The sequence below is a fragment of the Eleutherodactylus coqui genome, chromosome 13 (genome assembly GCF_035609145.1).
Source record: "Eleutherodactylus coqui strain aEleCoq1 chromosome 13, aEleCoq1.hap1, whole genome shotgun sequence".
Classification (NCBI taxonomy): Eukaryota; Metazoa; Chordata; class Amphibia; order Anura; family Eleutherodactylidae; genus Eleutherodactylus; species Eleutherodactylus coqui.
The window spans coordinates 88,650,225-88,670,793 of NC_089849.1; the positions used below are offsets into that span (position 1 = coordinate 88,650,225).

Genomic DNA, 20,569 nt, shown 5'->3' on the forward strand with positions numbered 1-20,569 from the left:
CTAGGGCTTATTTTTGGGGAATGGCTTATATTTAAGACCCCCAAAGGTCATAGATGTCGTCAAGGGGGACATAGATGGTAAAATAATAGTTACAAAAATAAGTTAAAAAAAAATTATTATATTTATAAAAAAAAAAGAATATGATCCACCGCCAATACCCGACCAAAACCATCGCCATATGTGCCCTGTGATACCCAACTATACAAATTATGTATCAAAACTTCCAAATGAAAATGAGCAACCCACACCTGTACTTTATTTTAGCATAAATATAAGATAAACGACAATTTTTAAAAAATATATTTTTAAACTTTTTATTAAAATTTAAAAAAAAAACTGAAAAAATAGGTCAGTGAAAAAAAAGATCTCAAGAAATCGCCCTAAATAATTTGGCAACTGAAGAAATAAAAACAGGGCAATGAAACCACCGCATGGGTAAAATCCCGGAAAAAAAAGTGTCTGGTCCTTAAGGGGTTAAATACTGATCTTTCAGCTCCTCTCACAGAGGCTTCATTCACACGAGCGCATAAAGGGCAACGTTTTTACGCCCGACCAATATATGCGACCATTTGAGGCATTGGTTTCCAATGCATTGGTTCACACAGGCGAATATATGGGGCGTAAAAACATCGGACTGTCAAAAATGGAACATATGCGACGGCAATACGACCGGCGTATATACGGTGGCTAAAAAGATAGGTCTGCAACTATCTTTTGCCGGATATACGGCGGTGGCTCCCATAGACTCTCATGGGAGCTGGAAAAAAAAGGGAGGGGGAGGCATGTTAGCGTTTTATTGGAAAGGGCAGCGCTATGTGAGGGAATTTTTTTGTTTAAGAGCCATAGTTTTTATTGGTACTATTTTGGGGTATATAATTACTTATTGGGATTTTTAGGTTGCATAATTAACAAAAATGTTTTTTCTCTTGTTTTTAGCATTTGCTGTACAGACTAAAAAAAATATTTTTAATTTATTGCATATATCGTTACAGATGTGGCCTTTTTTAATAAAAAGGAGAAAAGCACGCAAAACAGGGTATCAATTGTTTTCCTACGCTATTTTTTTTTTCATATTCCTTTAGGGGACCTGAACCTGCCATCTTCTAATTGCTCAGATAATACACTGCACTACTTCTGTACTGCAGGCTATTATGTCATTTCCTTGTCAGTAGTTGCTATGGCAAATTTAAGGCAATTTCATGTCAGGGGGCCGATGACATTAAAGAGGGAGCACCCTCCCTCTGTTATCTCCATACATACCACAATCAACATGGATTGAAGGGATTAACGTCAGAGATCGGCGTTTTTGCCGATCCCTGCCGTTGCAGCAGAAGGCTGGCTATTAGTCACAGTTGGCTCCCACTGCAAATAACGCAGTCTTAGAATCTTAGCCACCTATATTGTGTAATTATACATCTTTTCACACCAACCTCTTCCCACCCAGAATGTACATATATGCCCTGTGGCAACAAGGGGTTAAAGGAGTCTTCCAAGACTTAGAAAATGATGATCTATCCTCAGGATAGGACAACGCTATCAATTCGGCAGAGGTCTGCAGCTTGGGACCCCTGCCACTCAGCTGTTTGAAGAGCCCATAGCACTCGGATGAGCACTGAGGCCTCTTCACTGCATACCAGGCACAGTGCGGTACAACTTAACCCCATTCACGTGAATGGGACTGTGCTGCACTTAGGCCTCATGCTCAATGAACATTATGTCACTGGCTCAAGAAGAGGCAATAACGCTCACTGGGCACCATGGCCTCTTCCAGCAGCTTATCAGTGGGGGTCCCAGTGATGTGACTTTGACAAGGCCGAAATTGTGAGGGTTAGATCACTGGGTCAGAGCATCCTCAAAACAGAAGGCTTGTAGAGTGGTCCCTATGTACAGTGGTCAGGACCTACCATAACTGGTCCAAAGAAGAACAACTGGTGAACCAGTGACGGAATCATGGGTGCCCAAGGCTCACTGATGTGTGTGTGCAGAAAGACTAGCCATCTGATCCATCCAGCTAGAATAGCTATTGCATGACAAATTGCTGAAAGTTAATGCTGGCTATGATAGGAAGGTGTGTGAACACACAGTGCACTACAGCCTGGTGGTGCTGACCTCCATTCACCACTAGAAGCCTACAATGGGCATGCGAATATCAGAGCTGAATCACTGAGCAATAAAAGAAGGTGGACTGGTCTGATGAATCAAGTTTCCTTTTGGGTAATGTGGAGGGGTACATATGCATTGCTTACCTGGAGAGGGGTCTGTATTCACTGTGGAAAGAAGGCAGAGGTGCTCTGGGTAATGTTCTGCTAGAAAACCTTGGCCCTGGCATTCATGTGGGTACCACCTACCTAAACATTCCTGCAGACCAAGTGCACCCCTTTACGGCAATACTTCCTAATGACAGTGGCCTCTTTCAGTAGGATAACACTTTCTGCACAACGTGTTCTGGCATGGCTTGAGGAACATGTTAGAGTTTGAGGTGTTGACAGATTTCAATCCGATCGATCATATGCGGGATGTGCTGGTAAAACAAGTCCAATCCAACTCAACTTGCAGGAATTAAGCTGGCAGTGCACAGTAGACATTTATTGGCCGGATGCCAATATCTGCAGCAGCAGCCGACCACCGAAGTAGTACGACAGCCTCCCGACAGCAGATGGCAAGGGAAGATAAGGATTGGGCAGTTACATTTCAACTTGCCTAAACCTTTTGTTCTTGGAGATAAGCCGCCATTGGAGGTTTCTCACAGCAGCTTACTCCCATTTCCCCATTCAAAAAATACTGTATGAACGGGACCAAAGGGAGTTACACAATATTAGGCATAACAATGTTTTAATGTTATGGCAGGTATTGCTAGTTTTTCTTTTGCCATTCATTTCAGAAGTGAAGCTGAAAAGCGCTGCAAGAAAATGCAAATTCTGCTGACATCTAGAGGCCAATTGGAATACTGCAATTGTTTAAAAAGTATGTTTTATGCAAATTGTCATGACAAACACCTGAAAGGTGAATTAAAAGGCCACTCTGGTGATTTCTTTCCCCCCATTCATTATGCAGCTGCCCCCTCTCCCGGTATATAAGTGAGCTAGTGTTTGTTACCTTGGTTACTTATTTCTGTCTGAATCTCCTGGCCTCTTTATCCTTAGATGGTCATGTGATCTCAGTTGTAATCAGTTCAGATCTACTTGGAGTTATGTTGTCTGAAACTAATCAATTTCTCAGTCTGTGTGATGCTGTTATATGAACCCTATCACAGAAACTGCCTAGATGGGGACAAGGCACTCCTATCAGTTACTGATGGTGATCACATGGCTCCTGTCACACAGTTATAATAGAGGAGATCACATCTCATCCTCCTGACTGTATACTTATGGTCTGTAGCTTTTTTAGGTGAATATAGAAGGTAATAATAATTAAACTGCCCCCCCCCCCCCCCAGCAGGCAGAAATGGTATGGTCTCTAGCTAATGCTATGCTGATGCATCATGGGACAGATGTGAAAACAAAACCCCAAAATCCCACCATCATGATGGTGCCTGATAAGCATCAAACAGGGTGCTGCACGGCATGGAAATGACAGCAATACACTGAGGAGATCTCTAAAGTGTGACAGGCAATCAGGTGAGCATGGAAGGGATGCAAAACAGTTTTCGCCAGAGTGGTCCTTTAAGAGGAAAAAAGCAAAGCAAACAGCTTTTAACAAAAGGAATGTTTAAAAAGGTTTCAAAAACAAAAAATTATTTCCTTTAAGTTGTAATGCAAACTTATGCATATGTCCCTAGATCTTTATGAAAATAATCATTTTTGGTTTAATTTCTACATACCTATAGAACAATCTGCAAACATATCTACAACTATCTGACATTGCCCATTATCTTTGTGTAGCCACCTCACGCTGCTACTTTTTCTTCAATGGCCCATTACCATGGAGTATTGCATTTCTGGAGAAGGCCAAAAATTCTGAATGTTAGGGTAGTGATGTGATTTATTAAAAAAATAACATTTCATATACAAAGTGCAAAAATATTGACATATAATGTGACAGAGCTTGATATCAAGGTTAAACAGATTGTGCCAGAATTGAATTTTATCATCAATCCACAGGAGTTAAAGTCTGATAGGTGAAAAAGACTTGGGTATACTAATAGATCACAGACTGAACATGAGTCAACAATGTGATGCAGCAGCCAAAAAGGCAAACACAGTTCTGGGATGTATTAAGAGAAGCATAGAGTCTAGATCACTTGAGGTAATTATCCTCCTCTACTCTTCCTTAGTCAGACCTCATCTGGAATACTGTGTCCAGTTCTGGGCACCCTGATTATAAAAAGATAAAGACAAACTGGAGCAAGTTAAAAAAAGAGTTACCAAGATGGTGAGCGGTCTGCAAATCATGTCCTATGAAGAATGGTTAAAGGATCTGGGAATGTTTAGGCTAAGAGGAGACAATAGCTGTCTACAAATATCTGAAGGGCTGTCACAGTGCAGAGGGATCAGCCCTATTCTCATTTGCACAAGGAAACACTAGAAGCAATGGGATGAAACTGAAAAGGAGGAGACACAGATTAGACATTAGGAAAAACTTTCTGACAGTGAGGGGGATCAATCAGTGGAACAGGTTGCCACGGGAGGTGGGGAGTTCTGCTTCAATGAAAGTGTTCAAAAAAAGGCTGGACAAATATCTTTCTGGGATGATTTAGTGAATCCTGCACTGAGCAGGGGGTTGGACCCGATGACTCTGGAGGTCCCTTCCAACTCTACCATTCTATGAGTTTGGGTTCTCACAACCGTGACCCCATTGATCCCGTGTATAGGGGTCCTGTATCCCTCTTACTTCCCTCACTGTAGTGAGGCAGGGCTTGAGTGCAGCAGCATACATACTGCCGCTGCATTTATTTAAGTGCTACTGCTATAGATAGCCAAGCACCCTTCCGCCTCAGTCAGTCCCACTGGGGCGACAATGTGTATGCTCAGCTGCTGCTCCACTTGAGCTCCTTTTCACTGCAGCGAGAAGGAGAGGGGAACACAGAATCCCAGTACTCATCATCAGCGGAGGGTCTCTGTGGTGAGACTCCCTCCAATCAGACTTATCACCTAACCTATGAACAGGTGGTAAAACTCTATTCTGGCATGACCCTTTAATCAAAAATTACATTTTCAGCCTCATATGTAGCCTTGAATGATTGTTTCCTATTAGTTTCACAAAAAATCAGCTCAATTTCAGCTAGCGAGATGAGATGATGCTCGGCTGGGCGTTTCTGCTGCTTCGTACTGGCAATCGGTAAGGGGTCTTAGCGTCTGGACCCCCACTTGTCCAAATTCTGTCAAGTTTTTTTTAAATTGATGGTTGTACTTTAAAACAAGGACATAAATACGATGTCCATAAGGCGCATTTGTCGAATTGCAGGGAACCTTTAAAAAGATACTGAATTAACTAAACAAGACCAGTTACTTTCCAAGTCCCAGACAAGCAGCAGATGTGCAATATTTACTGTTCTGTACAAGTTGGCAGTCCCCACCGCCGCTGCGGCTCTGATAACAGAGTGGGACTATCGCTCCCACTGTAACTGTGACCCTTTAAGCGTGTTCTCTCAAGTCTCCAAGCTGGTGAAATCTTCCAGCAAGACGTCGGGTGGTTTTCCGTAGAGTAAGTGTCGACACGGGAATCTGAAAGAGCAAAAACGCTGCCAGTATTCCATGCGAGGCTCGGTCGAGTGGCAACGGTTTCACGCCGGGGTCACATAGAAGAAAGAGTAGAAGGGGCAACTGTAATAGGATGCTGAGCAGCCAAAATCCAGCGAGTTCAGGAACCTAGTGAAAAACACAAGACAGCATTAGCAAAATATATATATGTACTTAATATATACCCCCCATAACAAGTCTTATGAAGAGCATCTAATTTAAAAAGGTCTGAGCTGATTGGCTAGAAGGCATTACATAGTTGAGGCCACGACTCCATCTGAGAACCGTGTAGTGGCTGCGATCATGTGGTTCCTCTCTGGCAACCAGGCTTTATAGTCAGCAGAATACAGCTGCTCGTTATTTAAGGGGTATGTCTGCTGTCAGCCGCCATGCTAGAAATGGCAGCCGGAAGCTATGTCAATTTAGCGAGAGTCAGTTGGATTTTTTTTTACTTCACTCTAGAGCATAGCAAGACATGACGCCAGAGCCGGGAAAGGCGAATAAACCACTAGATCAACCACTATTAGCAGCTTTGAAATCCACTGCCTGTTGTTAGGCATTTGGCTTCTCTAGTAAGAAGGGACATGGGGACACTGCTAGTTACTACATGCAACAATAAGTGACAGACATTCAGCTGCCTTGCAGGCCTGTGCAAGGCAGCATGGGAGGTGGGGGGGAGGGGTAGTCTCAGCCAGTGCAGTACTGGCAGAATGGCTGCTTAGGGGACACCCTACCTGTAAATGGACTACAAACATCAGGACAGCAGAAAAATAGGAAAATCTACATGTAAAACGGAATCAACATAGCTAAAACGGGGTGCAAACAGCTACAACGCAGCGGCCAATGTAGGCCTGGAATGATTTTGAAAACTCAGGTATACTTATATATTTTATATTTATTTCTGAAAAATTTTTTCTCATTGGAGGTCTAATAGGTGGAAAGATTCTTGGGGGAAATTTACTAAGCAAAATGTGGCTGACTTTTGGGACAAATTGCAGGATACATGCCATGCACCAGATTTGTGACTTATTTTAAACCCTTTTTGCACCTCACTAGACAGTTCTGAAGTCTCTGGAATCAAGAGTCTGGCTAAGAGGAGTATACAAAAATATACCTGCCGCATTGTTCCCATGAAGTTCAAACAGGGAAAGGGACGACCCTGCAACAAGCCTCAGCTAAACCACTCGAGGGTGGAAGAATAGTCCGCTCTTGTATCATCAGGCTGGAAAAGTCACACATTCCAGTCAAAACTTGGCCTTCTTGAGAACTTGTGGAAGAAGCAGCCCAATATGTACTCAGCGATTAATGTTGGCCTCCCCCATCCTAATTTGGATGATTTAACACTCTTGTCAGGCAATGGTTACACTCATGTTAAAGGGAACATGTGAGCACAAAATGACCTGGTGTTTAAATCAAGTCTGCAGGTTACGGTGACTACCCACTAGCGTTTGCAAATTTGCTGCGTTTTTTCCCCCAGGTGTCTATGGGGCTTTCTAATGTTAAAAACGCATCGTTGCACAATCGCAATTTACCGCAAAATCGCGATTTTGCGCTATGCGATTTTAAAATTAACAAGTCCCATAGACCCCTGGAGGAAAAAAAAAACGCTGCGAATTTTGCAGTGAAAAAGAACTGCAGTAGTCAGTCACCCTTACACAGATTTTCTATTTGTTAAATTTTGGTAAATCTTGCAGTTATCACTCTGGCCACTAGGCTCAATATCGTTGCCGCTTCCTGTTCTGTACAGCAGCCTCATGAACCACAGACACAATAGGCTGGAGGGGACTTCTTTGGGAGAATGTTCTATCCAAGCTCTGTGCAGAGGTTACTATGCAGTGAGGGGGGAGAGGTGAGCTGTGACCATATTGTGAATGGAGGATCCTGTGTTATCTGTATACTGGAGGTACCTTTCATTATAATCTTTACTGTGAATGTAATGAGATGACATATGACAAGTTTTCAAACAAGACGTGTCAGACTAGGCCTAGTGGTCAAAACTGCAAGATGTTGGGATTTTCTTTTTTTGAATATACGGAATAAGGACAATGAAAAAAAAAATGTTTAACATTAAAACTTGATTTAAAGGGAACCTGTCACCTCCCTACAGTAACAAAAACTAAAACTAAAGTTCTGGCGCTGTTAGGGGAGGTAATGTATTCTGCATACTCGCATACTCCCTGATTCCCACTATGAAGACTGCACGGCGCACAGACATCCGACTCTTTTCAGATTGCCGTGTTTGTACTTTCCTATACAAGTCTATGGGAGGGGGCGTGCATGGCAATCTGAACAGAGTCAGATGTCTCTGCGGCATGCAATCTTCAGAGGGGGAAACCTTGGTAAAAAAGGAGTAGGAGTATAAAGAAAACTGCATCACCCGGCCCCCTGTCACCTCTCTAACAGCCCTATAACTTATGTTTATGGTGCTGCACCACTGTCTTTTGATGGTGCTGCATTAGAAGCCTGGCGGGCGTCTCATGTGCCGGGGGCTCAGCAGTTGGATGACAGACTGGCACTTGCTTTAACACCGGGAAGCGAAGAAACCTCGGATCTCTGGTGTTTGACCCTTTACACGCCGCAGTCAGTGCAACCGTGGCATGTAAAAGGCCGACAGAGGGAGTTGCTATGGCACCTGGACGCTTGAATGTAGCCGATGGGTCTGCCAGCTACGGTGGCCTTATAGGCTCAGCCTCTGCTGAGCCTCAAAGGCTTTCTAATGCACTATTATACTGAAGTATAGTGGTGTTTCAGAAGAATGATAAAATATGCTAAAAATTAAGTCCCCCAGTGGGACAAAAATAAAAAGTTTAAAAAGTATTTAAAAATATAGTAAAAATAATAAAACTTTATAAAAAAAACTTCTTTATTGCAACTTTCCCATTTACTATGTAAAAAAATGAAATCATGTATGTGGTATTGCTGCGTTTGTAATGACCCAGAGAAAAAAAGTTAGCACATTTGACCCACACAGCGCAGACCATAAAAAAAAAATACAAAAATCATGGCAAAAATAAATTTGCCTATCTTGCCTTACAAAAAAGAAATAGAACTTGAACAAACATCGCATGGATCAACAAACTGGTACCATTAAAAAGTACAGCTCCTCCCACAAAAACTGCACTTTAAATGCATGCAGAGACTGAACGACTGAGCGAGAGTTGTTCAGTCATTCAGTTTCTGCATGCACTAACCTGAATGATAAGTCGTTCAGTTCTGCAGGACTGTCTGCTTACAGTGAATGGAGGCGGGCGGGGGAAGAACGCTCCCCCGGCCACCCCACTGGCCATACTCGCTCCCATGTAGCAGCACAGGAAGAGCTTCACTGGGACGCGCTATCGGGCATCATTTGCCCAACATGTAAATGGGCCCTAAGCATAGACTTGTCAACTTTTTGCTTTATATCAGTCAATAAAAACTTAAAAGTAAGGAATTAAAATAGAAACTCTACCAGGAAGGAGAAAATCACGGAACTTTTTTAAACTGGCAACTGATCCAAAAGAAACCAAGAAAAGCCCTGAGACATGGGCCAATCAGACCAGATCAGCACTCAGACAAGAAGCTTTGACGTTATTTTAAAGAGCCGGTCTTGACAAAAACACATTTTTTCATGCCTGCCCCACTCCTCTAATTGCATGTCACACTCTGGCTGCAATTCATAGTTGAGACATCCACTTATTTGCAGGTCAGCCTCCTGCCTGTTGCTTATCACCATCTTGATGTTTGGAGATTTTGGTTTTACTTTCACATCAATCCCATGATGCATCAGCACAGCATTAGCTAAAGTCATACCATTTCTACCTATCTTGGAAGGATAGGGGAGTTTAATTATCATTACCTTCCATATTCACCTAAATAAGCTACAGAGCATAAGTATACAGTAAGTAGGATGAGCTGTGATCTCCTCTATTATAACTGTGTGACAGGAGCTGTGTGATCATCAGTAACTGTGCCAGGAGATTCTGTGTCCTCCTCTAGGCAGGCTCTGTGATAGCTCCATGTAATCGTATCATACACACTGACTTAATTTAAGGATACATAAAGGTAAGGAAATCTGAGCTGGACAGAAGTGAAATCCCATGTCCGCCTGAGAAAAAAGGGCATGGGAGTTTCAGATAGAGTGAAATAGCTAACAGAGGGAACACTAGTTCACTTCTATATACTTGGGGGGAGAGCTGCATAATTATATATATATATATATCACCGGAGTGGCCCTTTAAGAAATCTGTTAAACATTTCTAGAACTGACGCCCTCCTGAAGTGGCAATCACACACAGCATAGCATTTCCTAGGCTCCAGCTTACCTTCTCTTGCAGGTTTCCGCTATATCCAAGGTATAATCGAATCACTTCAATCACGGACATCAGAATCAGAAGAGTCACAAGGATGAATTTGTAATGATCAGGAAGCAGAACGTACTGCCAAAACAAAATGTGACGAATGTACATAAATGCAGATTGTAGCACTGAGCGAGGACCTAAGGATCCGAGTGACACATCGATGCCTCAAACCAGGTCCGTTAGAACAGAACTGAAGGCTTTATTGCAGGATACAAGTCTAAGTGTGTGGAAGCATGAAAGATACGGTAAGAGTTCACAAGATACTTGCTGGTCCGGAGGAGCAAAGGGTCAGAGAATAGTAGGGCCATTTTACATGGGACTACTGGTTGGGCGTAGATGCCTGACCGGTCGTCCCAGCGATAATGGTTCCTGTCTAGAGATGAGTGAGTACCAAAATGCTCGGGCCTGCGTTATTCGAGTCGAGCTTTTTGTAATATTTGAGAGCTCTAATCGAGTAACGAACCCCATTGAAGTCAATGGGAACCCCGAGCATTTTAGTATGTGGTACGCCGGGTCACAAGCTTTTTTCTCTCTCTCTCGTTGGTCGCTTAGTCGGGATGTGCATTTATATCGCACTTGTCAACGTGCATTTTTCATGACGATGTGAAGCATTTTACTTTTTAAGAACGCATCACTTCGGTGAAATTGCGATCCTCATGTGCGCATTTCAAGCGTGTGAATAGGATCACAAGTGTTTTGCATTGATTTGAATGGGAAATATCACACTCGCATGCAGATCGCACGGCATTTGAGTGCCACGTGATGACTATTGAAAACAAATAAGCAAAGTATTCCGAGGGAACGCCCAAAGACAGAACATGCCATGTGAATGAATCTATTCAGAGGCACGTGAGACTATCCCTCGGGTGAAGAATTCCTTACTTGGATTTTTATTCCTTTACATCAATGCACATTCTGTGCTGAACAGTCCAATGGACACACAGATACCGTAGCTGTCAGTCAACATGCACAGACCACCCATGCAATATCGCTGCGATTGTCTCGCGGCGATATCACGTCACCCGTGTGGAAGCGGCCTAATAGGAATCTGAGCTGTTGTTCATACAATGTGGATTTTTCAACATGTGGATTTGAAATGCATCTTATGGATAGAAGAAAACAAAACTGAACACACAACTGACAAACTCATTTTTGACACATAAAGCGTGTCAGAAAATGCAATGTAACTTAGACCCATTGAGTCCGGCTAATCCGGATGTAGATCCGTGTCACGTTCAAATGAGACGCCGCAGTAAATTGCGCATATTTCTTATGTGGATTTTTGTTCAAAATTCATGTCGGATGTTTCTGATGTGGATTGGTCGCCGCCCCAGTGCTGTTCTAATAGCAGTCTGTGTCGCAGCGATGCAGAGGGTAATGGATAGGGGAGTATGCGACAAGATTCATTTAAAATAAAACAGTGATCTCTTAGGCCTCATGTCCACAGAGACAGAACCGCAGCGGGTGTCCCGCACGCGTGATCCGCGCCCCATAGGCATGCATTGGATACCCGCAGGTAGTTAAATACCTGCGGATGTAATTTTCCCCTTGAGACGCGAATTGCGGGTGCGGGAAAACACCCACAGCATGCTCCATTTTAGTGCGGGTCTCCTGCAGAGAAGCCTATGGAAGACGTCCGGATCCGCGGCACACCCACAGCTGAATTCCTACTCTCCGGCGTGGGAGAGCAAGAGTAAAAAAAAAAAAAAAAAAGAGTGCCCGGCGCCGGCATGCTGAGCGCATCCGCCGGGCCAAAGAAAGAAAAATCTTCTTTTTAAGAATCATGGTCGGAGGGACCCGCTGTGGATTCTGCATGGAGAATCCACGGCGGGCCTGATTTTCCCCGCGGACATGAGGCCTTAATGGGATTAAAAAGATGGAATAATAATTGCATGTTATTTCATTTTTCTTTAGTATAAAAAATACTTTGCGCAAACAAACAGCCTATAATTATTCAATAATTCAACATGATATGTAATAGAAAACAAAAGACAAACAAGTATGAAAAGACTTTTTATCCCCCTACATCTGTGCCAGAGTTATATACCATTTTTTGGACTATTGGATGCACTTTTTTTGTGCTGCCATAGATTGGTGCATTTAGTAATCAGTATGCACACAACAGCAGGTGTAAAGAAGCAGGAAATCTGCTCTCCCAATGCATCCAAGGTCCTGGCGGCGCCTTCTGATTGGAGCAGCATGTATAGTGCTGGGTGCAGAGTCCTCACTGATCAGTCAGGTCTAGAGATGAGCGAACATGCTCGCTTAGAGCAATTACTTGAACGAGCATCGCTTTTTGAGTAACTGCCCACTCCTACTTGTCCGAAAAGATTCGGGGGGCAGCGGGGAGAGAGAGAGAGAGACAGACAAAGAGAGAGATGGAGAGAGAGAGATCTCCCCCCTGCTCCCCCGCTCCACCCCGCTGTCCCCCAAATCTTTTCGGACGAGTAGGCAGTTAATTGCCCTAGTCGAGCATGCTCGCTCATCTCCAGTCAGGTCTGAAGGGGTTTCTCCACTACATAAAGTTGCTCCACAACCTTCTTGGTTGCTGCTGACCAGGACATGTGACTGCTGCAGCCAATCACTAGCTGTAAAAGGTCACTGCTGTGGTAAGCGATTGGCTTCAGCAGTCACATGTCCTGATCAGCAACAACCAGAAAGGACACAGCGCTTTTACTAATTTTATGTAGTGGAGAAACCCCATCAAGGCCCTGCATCACCATTAGTGAAAACGTATTTGAACCCAATGACAAACTGTTGCATGAGGGTCTCTGCATTAACCCTAACCGATGACATCGGAGGAAAGACTGATCGACTATGCTGAATTTCAACATCAGACTCCAGGTTCCTGGTAACTTGAGTGGTGGATTTCTCTTGGGATCAGGACCCCCTTCCACTATACCCTTTCTGGATAAGGGTCAGACAAGGTAATTACCCTACTCTAGATGTTTAGCTTAATAAAGGACAACTTAGTCCAAAATGTCGCTACATGTACTTCACGTAGAATGGCTCAGTGCAGGATTCACTAAATCATCCCAGACAGATGTCTGTCCAGTCTCAGTTTGAACACTTCCATTGAAAAAGGAGAACTCACCACCTTCCGTGGCAACCTGTTCCACTCATTGATCCCCCTCACTGTCTAATATGTAATCTGTGTCTCCTCCCTTTCAGTTTCATCCCATTGCTTCTAGTCTTTCCCAATGAGAATAGGGCTGATCCCTCTGCACTGTGACAGCCCTTCAGATATTTGTAGACAGCTATTAAGTCTTCTCTCAGCCTTCTCTTCTGTAAGCTAAACCTTCCCAGATCCTTTAACCGTTCCTCATAGGACATGATTTGCAGACCGCTCACCATCTTGGTAGCTCTTCTCTGAACTTGCTCCAGTTATGGAATTCTTGTCAATTTCTATTCCATAAAGCCCAACACTTATTAGCATCTCAGTGAAGCCTGATGAGGTTTTCTTCTTCTTCATACAATGTAGTTGTTATATCCCAGCATGCAGTTCGGAAAAAACATAAGCCGTGTTGGTCTCATTATGATGGGGAGCAGCTCGCACGAGAAGCCTATATGATCTAATCTTCCTGCAGAAATGCCAGATGCACCACGACTAGGCGGAGAGGTACCATATGTCATTTATTTTGCTACTGTGACGCTCACTAGAAGCCTCTAATAAACAATTCATGAAGAATGTCTAATGAAAAGAGACATGCTGAGAAAGTACTCTAACAATAGAAGACTAATTTGACTAGATTGACAGTATGTATCATGTTCATCAACACAACCATTTTAATTAGTACCTTTAATTGAAGCATTAAAACATCGCAGATCCACCAGACGGGGAAATAAAATGTGTTGAAGTAGAGCGACATCTGCAGTGTTAAGCTGGAGACAATGTCGACCTCTGAAAGAGAAGGAAATAATTAGTCACATCAAAGGAACTTGAACAGTCAGTATAGAATGTAAAGGGCAACACAAAGATATAGATCATCCCTGCGGGGGCCACGCGGTGGGGCTCATCTGAGTCTACTTCACACAGTAAGATAAAGTCCGCTGGTGCAAGACTGACTCGTAGGGTGATGTCACATCAGACTGCTTTTGCGGGGTAGTTTGCCATTGCCTTCCCCAGTCATCTTTTACCCCCCACCAAGCTGCGTACTCATTTTACCGACCTCAGAAGGATGGAAGGCTGAGTCAACCTTGAGCCGACTACATGAACCAAGCAGGGATTGAACTCGCAACCTTCAGGTCGTGAGCGAGCTTAGGACTGCATTACTGCTGCCCTAACACTCTCCCATACACAGTAGCTCCATCCAAAATCTAACTCCTCACAGGTAATGGTCGACAAGGCAGTGAAAAGTGTAGCCTCCCTGTTAAAGGGGTTGTCCGGGACCTTTACTATTTCAGCTGATCGCCGAGGATCGGATCGGATATTGATGACCTATCCTGAAGGCTCTCAACGGGAAGGATGAGGGGAACGTCCCAGCAGGGCAGCGCCCAGTGATAGATTCTGTGAGAGACGGAGGAGGCTTCCCTTTTATTCTCTATCCAGGTCCAGACGGCCAATCTGTCTCTGCACACTTCCACCAAGTAATTGTGGCCCCTTAGCGGCGTTCCTTACAAAGCAACTGTGGCCCCCAACCCCCTAATCTCCATCCTACAATGCACCATATTATTTCACAGAAAGGAGGCGCTCTGCTCTCCCCCACCCACACAAAATGTGCTGTGAATATGCCCAGCAGTAACACAGCCGCAGGCTACATCCACAGGAGGCGGAGCTTGCTGCAGAATGTCTGTAGTGGGAATGCCGCAACAAATCAGCAGCGCAAAATCAGCGCCGTATGGTGAGAATTTGAGGTGGATTTCATCCCCTCATTTGAATAAGTGAAATCCACACCCCAAATCCGCTGCTAAAATTGACACAATGCGGCTTTAAATTCCCCTCTGATTTATGGCTCATGCCCACGGGCAGGTGGGAGCCGCAGCAGCGGAGTCCGCCCTTGCCCGCAGCCGAGCTCCCTGCGTACCTGTCCGGGTCTTCTATTTTCTGCACTGCCGATGTGTGTGAAGTGTCGGCCGCCACATATGCGCAGAAGTTCGTTTTTTATTAAACTCCTGCTTTCTTGCGGAGTTCGCGGCACGTCTGCAATGTCATTTGCTGAGGGTCCGCGGATCGGACGGCCTCCATTAACCCCTTAGTGACGGGGCCATCGCAAAACTACGTCCTGCTGTTGCAGAACGTGTATGGAGGGAGGTAGCGCCGCTATCTCCCTCCATACAGCGCGGGCGTCAGCTGTTTATTACAGCTGACACCCGCGGGCAATAGCTGCGCTTAGCCGTTCGGCCGATTGCGGCTATTAACCCTTTAAATGCCCCGAACGCTGTTCGGGGGTCCCGCACGGCCCCCCCGCGGTGAGATCGGGGGAGCCGTGCAGGTGTCATGGCAGCCGGGGGCCTAATGAAAGGCCCCAGGGCTGCCTTAGCAGACTGCCTATCAAGCCATCGCCGTAGAGTGGCTTGATAGCCTGCCTGTAAAAAAGCAGTATGACGTAATGCTATAGCATTACGTCATACTGCAGGAGCGATCAAAGTATCGCATGTTAAAGTCCCCCTGGGGGACTACTAAAAAATCTAAATCAGAAAATAAAAATATGTATTTGGTATCGCCGCGTCCGTAAAAGTCCGATCTATCAAAGTAGTGCATTATTTTTCCTGCACGGTGAACGTCGTCCGAAAAAAATAAAATAAAGAACGCCAGAAATACACTTTTTTAGTTACCCTGTCTTCCAGAAAAAACGCAATAAAAAGCGATCCAAAAGTCATATGTATTCCAAATTGATACTATCGGAAACTACAGGACATCCCGCAAAAAATGAGCCCTTGCTCAACTACGTCAACGGAAAAATAAAAAAGGTATTACACGCAAAAAATGACGGCAGAAAATAATTGAAAAAAATTAAATATCTTTAAAAAAAATGCAAGTACTACAGCATAAAAAATACTATGTAAGTTTGGTATCACAGTGGTGAAAGGGCTACTCAAGTTAAATTTGGAGACTTTTTGCTCTGCCTACTCTGTGAAATATTGTAAGTTTGGTATCTTAGTAATCGTACTGACCCATAGAATAAAAATATCAGGTCGTTTTTGTTGCAGTTTGTGCGCCGTAGAAACAGGACGCACCGAAAGATGGTGGAATGTCGTTTTTTTCCATTTCTCTCTGCTAAGAATTTTTTTTACGTTTTTCAGTAAATTATATGGTACAATAAATAGTGCCATTGAAAAATACAACTCGTCCCGCAAAAAACAAGCCCTCATACAGCGACGTCGATGGATAAATAAAGGTGCTACGATTTTTTAAAAGGGAGGAGGAAAAAACAAAAATGGAAAAAAGCAAAAAACCTCCGTCACTAAGGGGTTAACCTTAATAGAAGCGGTCCGCACGGAATCCGCCCTACAATGGAGTATATTACTATTTGTTTTCCTCATGCGGAATCCGGGAAAACAAATCCGCATGTGTTACCTGAGGCGCAGACGCCCGTGCTTCCCCGTGGGCGGGTTCCCGGGGACATTGGGCCGTAGCGCTGATTTCTTCCGCAGCGTGTGGATGAGTTTTTGAAAATCTCACTGCTGCTACTGTAAATGTGCGGTCCGAGCCGCCGGTACTGAGACATCGAACGCGCAATTCTAGTAAGTAATTCGAACCAGAAAAGGACATGCTGCCACTTTTTTTTCACGCGGACCGTTTTTGTGTAAATATCCTAATTGGCTACAAAGTGTCTATGGGTAATATGCCCATAGGGCTCACAAGGGTGTATAGGCCACCCGTATTAGGCCCCCTTACATGAGCGTATGTGTACTTGCGCACGCACGAGCGCAACATTTTACTGTATTTTTTGTGCCCGAGGGGCTTATTGATTTGCTTGTTGCAAACAAAGACATGCCGATTAACCCCTTAAGGACGCGGCCCTTTTTTCCTCGCATTTTCGTTCTTTCGTCTCCCCTTTTAAAAAGTCGTACCTCCTTTATTTATCCATCGACGTCGCTGCATGAGGTCTTGTTTTTTGCAGGACGAGTTGTATTTTTCAATGGTGCTATTTAAAGTACCATATAATGTACTGAAAAACTTTTTAAAAATTCTAAGTGTAGTAAAATGAAAAAAAAACAACCAAAAACGACATTCCGCCATCTTTCGCTGCGTCTTTATTTTCTACGGCGCACGAAGTGGAATAAAAGCGACCTGATAACTTTATTCTACGGGTCAGTGCGATTACTACCATACCAAACTTGTAGAGGTTTTATTTGCTGTAGTACTTGTATTTTTTTCAACGACATTTAATTTTCTCTAATTACTTTCTGCGCACAATAACTTTTTTTACTTTTCCGTTGCCGGGGTTGTGCGCGGGCTCATTTTTTGCGAGACGTCCTGTAGCTATGTTGGTACCATTTCGGAATACATAAGTATGTCAGGGGAGGGCCTGAATTGATATATAAATGAGTGTAAGCTCACCTGGTGGTTATATTACACTCACATCCCCGGCTCTCCATTGACAACTGAACACTGTCTCATAGACACTGTTGAATAAAGTTTAGTTTGAATGCGTTCCATAGAAGTGAGTGTACATGTTCACTTACGGATTCCCCTCCCCACCGATGACGGCATATTGAATCTCTTGGCGTCCTCCGCTAACAGGTACATATATATGTATTGTACTCTTATCATTTTTTTTTTCTTGGAGAGCGGGTGACCGAAAAGTGCATTTATTTTTTTTCGTACAACGTTCACTGTGCACGGTAAATAATGCGCTACTTAGATCAGAGTTTTATGGGCGCAGCGATACAAAATATGTACTTTTTTATGATTTAGATTGTTTTATTATAGATATGGCAAAAGGGGGGGTGATTTAAATTTTTAGTACTTTTTTTTTTTTACAATTAGTAAAACTTTATTGATCTTATTGTTACTTTTTCTTTTAGTCCCCCTAGGGGACCACAACTAGCGATGCTTTGATCGCTCCTGCAGTATGATGTAATGCCATAGCATTACATCATACTGCAATCTGACAGGCAGCCTATCAAGCCACCCCACGGGATGGCTTGATGGACAGTCTGCCGAGAGAGCCATGGGGCCTCTGACATGGGGCCTTTGACACCTGCACGGCTCCCTGCGATCTCATCTACAGACAGACAGGATTTAAATGCCGAAAGGGGAGGTCGCCCCTCGCGTGTATTGCGCACGCATTGGCGCCACCCCCCCCCCCCCACCAGGATAATAGAGTGTGATCCATGTTTTGTGCGGCCGAAACGCGCAGATAAAATAACAATGAGAATGAATGGGCTCTATTCTCTGCGTATCACACGCGCAAATACATCCGTGCGAATCCGGCCTTCCGCGTGTAGAATACAGGCAGCGTAACCCCCACAGACCCGCATTGCGGTTTGTAAATGTACGTTTTTCATGTGCGTGAAGAAAAAAAAAAAAAAAAGCAGCATGCCCCACATTGATCCATATTACGGACCCAAATCCCCCGCGCCAGTCTATGGGAGCGTTAAAAATACGCCGCAAATACGCAAGAAAGCAGCAAAAATCTAACGATCCTTCTTGCGTTTTTTTTTTCTTATGCGCACGATTATTATTAAAGGGGTTGTCCCGCGAAACAAAGTGGGTCTATACACTTCTGTATGGCCATATTAATGCACTTTGTAATGTACATTGTGCATTAATTATGAGCCATACAGAAGTTATTCACTTACCTGTTCCGTTGCTAGCGTCCCCGTTTCCATGGTGCCGTCTAATTTTCAGCGTCTAATCGCCCGATTAGACGCGCTTGCGCAGTCCGGTCTTCTCCGTGTTGAATGGGGCCGCTCATGCCAGAGAGCTGCTCCTCGTAGCTCCGCCCCGTCACGTGTGCCGATTCCAGCCAATCAGGAGGCTGGAATCGGCAATGGACCGCACAGAAGACCTGCGGTCCACCGAGGGTGAAGATCCCGGCGGCCATCTTCGCAAGATAAGTAAGAAGTCACCGGAGCGCGGGGATTCAGGTAAGCACTATCCGTTTTTTTTTTTCAACACATGCATCGGGGTTGTCTCGCGCCGAACAGGGGGGCTATTGAAAAAAAAAAAAAACGTTTCGGCGCGGGACAACCCCTTTAAATATGTGCAATTCTGGATCCGTGAAAAAACGGCGTATTTCCAGGACCGCCCGTGTGAGCGCGCCTACAACCCAGAGGAGCTGTATTCACGATTCTGCCGGCTTCACAGCTGAAATATCCCAGCATTCCCTGCTTTCTCGATCTCTGCTTGTGATAATCGCCACACCAACCAATCAACATGCAGCTCGCCAGGCGCCCTGTGATTGGATCCCTCGGGGGCCAATAGGGAGTATTTACAAGTATTCCTTACTTCTGACGCTCCATTGTTTGACAACTGGGCGGGGCTGGGCTTTGTTTCCCGCCAAAGCGAACACAGAACTGGATACACGTGTTCACACGCGAGTATTTCTGCACGCCGTGAAAAGAACCCATTGATATTAGCGGATTTGCTCACATGAGCGGATTTTTTCCACGCGATGTTCGGTTGTGTCCTATTTTAGCGCATATTACGGACCGCAATGGGCCATTGAGGAGAATGGGACGGCGCAAGTACACTGCGGCGACCAGGAAACCAGCGCATGCGCTGCATATATGTGCGACAGATACACGGACCGTTCTGCGCAATTTTTTTTTCCATGCGCAAACCTGCAGTGATTTTGCACCACAGAAGCACGGCGACACACACGGGCGTAAGCGATTTTCGGTCCACGGTATATGCAGGCGTCTGAAATGCGCTGACGCCCGTGTGAATGGGGACATACCCCCTGAGGTGACCCACCTACCGACACTCACCGCTGCATTCAGGCACTTCGCTCTTGTTCGGCGCCGTTTGTCTCACATCACTGAATATGCTGCGGGTCATGGTGTCTAACTGCCGACGGACCGTCCCCGGCAGCGCCATGTCCGGCTATGGGCTTCCCAGCCAAAGCCAAAGCGCGGAGCGGTTTCTATAGCAACCAGAGTAACCGGCGAGAGAACATTACTGCGCCTGCGTCATCTCTCTTTCAGCTAGCGATGGGTCGTTCACCGTAGAGACTAGAGTGGAGTTGCTAGAAGGAGGTCTGGCGTCATAAGGTCAGGTGACTTCACGGTCACATGACTCGCTAAGGGTGACGAAATTAGTGTTTGCAGAGATGTCTAGTAGATGGAAGAAGGTTGGAAGGCACCGGGGAGGTTCCGAGGCCGGGAGGTGCACAGGGGACGCTGTGTGAGGCTCGGGAAGTGGGTAACCCGACAGGAGAGACTAGAGTGGAGTGGGCGAAAGGAGGTCTTACGTCAGCCGTCACGTGATGCCGGTGGTTACGTGGTGATGGGGAGAGGGTTAGTGTTAGGGTTAAGCTTTAGGGTTAAGGTTTAGGGTTAGTGTTTAGGGTTAGGTTTAGGGTTGGGGTTAGGGTTAGGTTTAGTTAACCCTAACCCTAAACCTAACCCCGTGCTGCTTAAGTGTAGTGTGTAGTACACGGCTGC

The 20,569-nt window shown here is 44.8% G+C and overlaps 1 protein-coding gene across 1 annotated transcript; it reads right to left on the minus strand.

Moving 5' to 3' along the window:
* Positions 1-3,963: 3,963 nt before the first annotated feature.
* On the minus strand, positions 3,964-20,345 carry TMEM17 (transmembrane protein 17). The gene is made up of 4 exons (XM_066587175.1): positions 19,895-20,345; positions 13,813-13,916; positions 9,980-10,093; positions 3,964-5,807 (listed from the first exon to the last, which is right to left on the minus strand). Exons 1-4 carry the CDS (start codon positions 20,001-20,003, stop codon positions 5,574-5,576), a joined length of 561 nt encoding a protein of 186 aa, XP_066443272.1. The 5' UTR covers positions 20,004-20,345; the 3' UTR covers positions 3,964-5,573.
* Between the last annotated feature and the right edge of the window lie 224 nt (positions 20,346-20,569).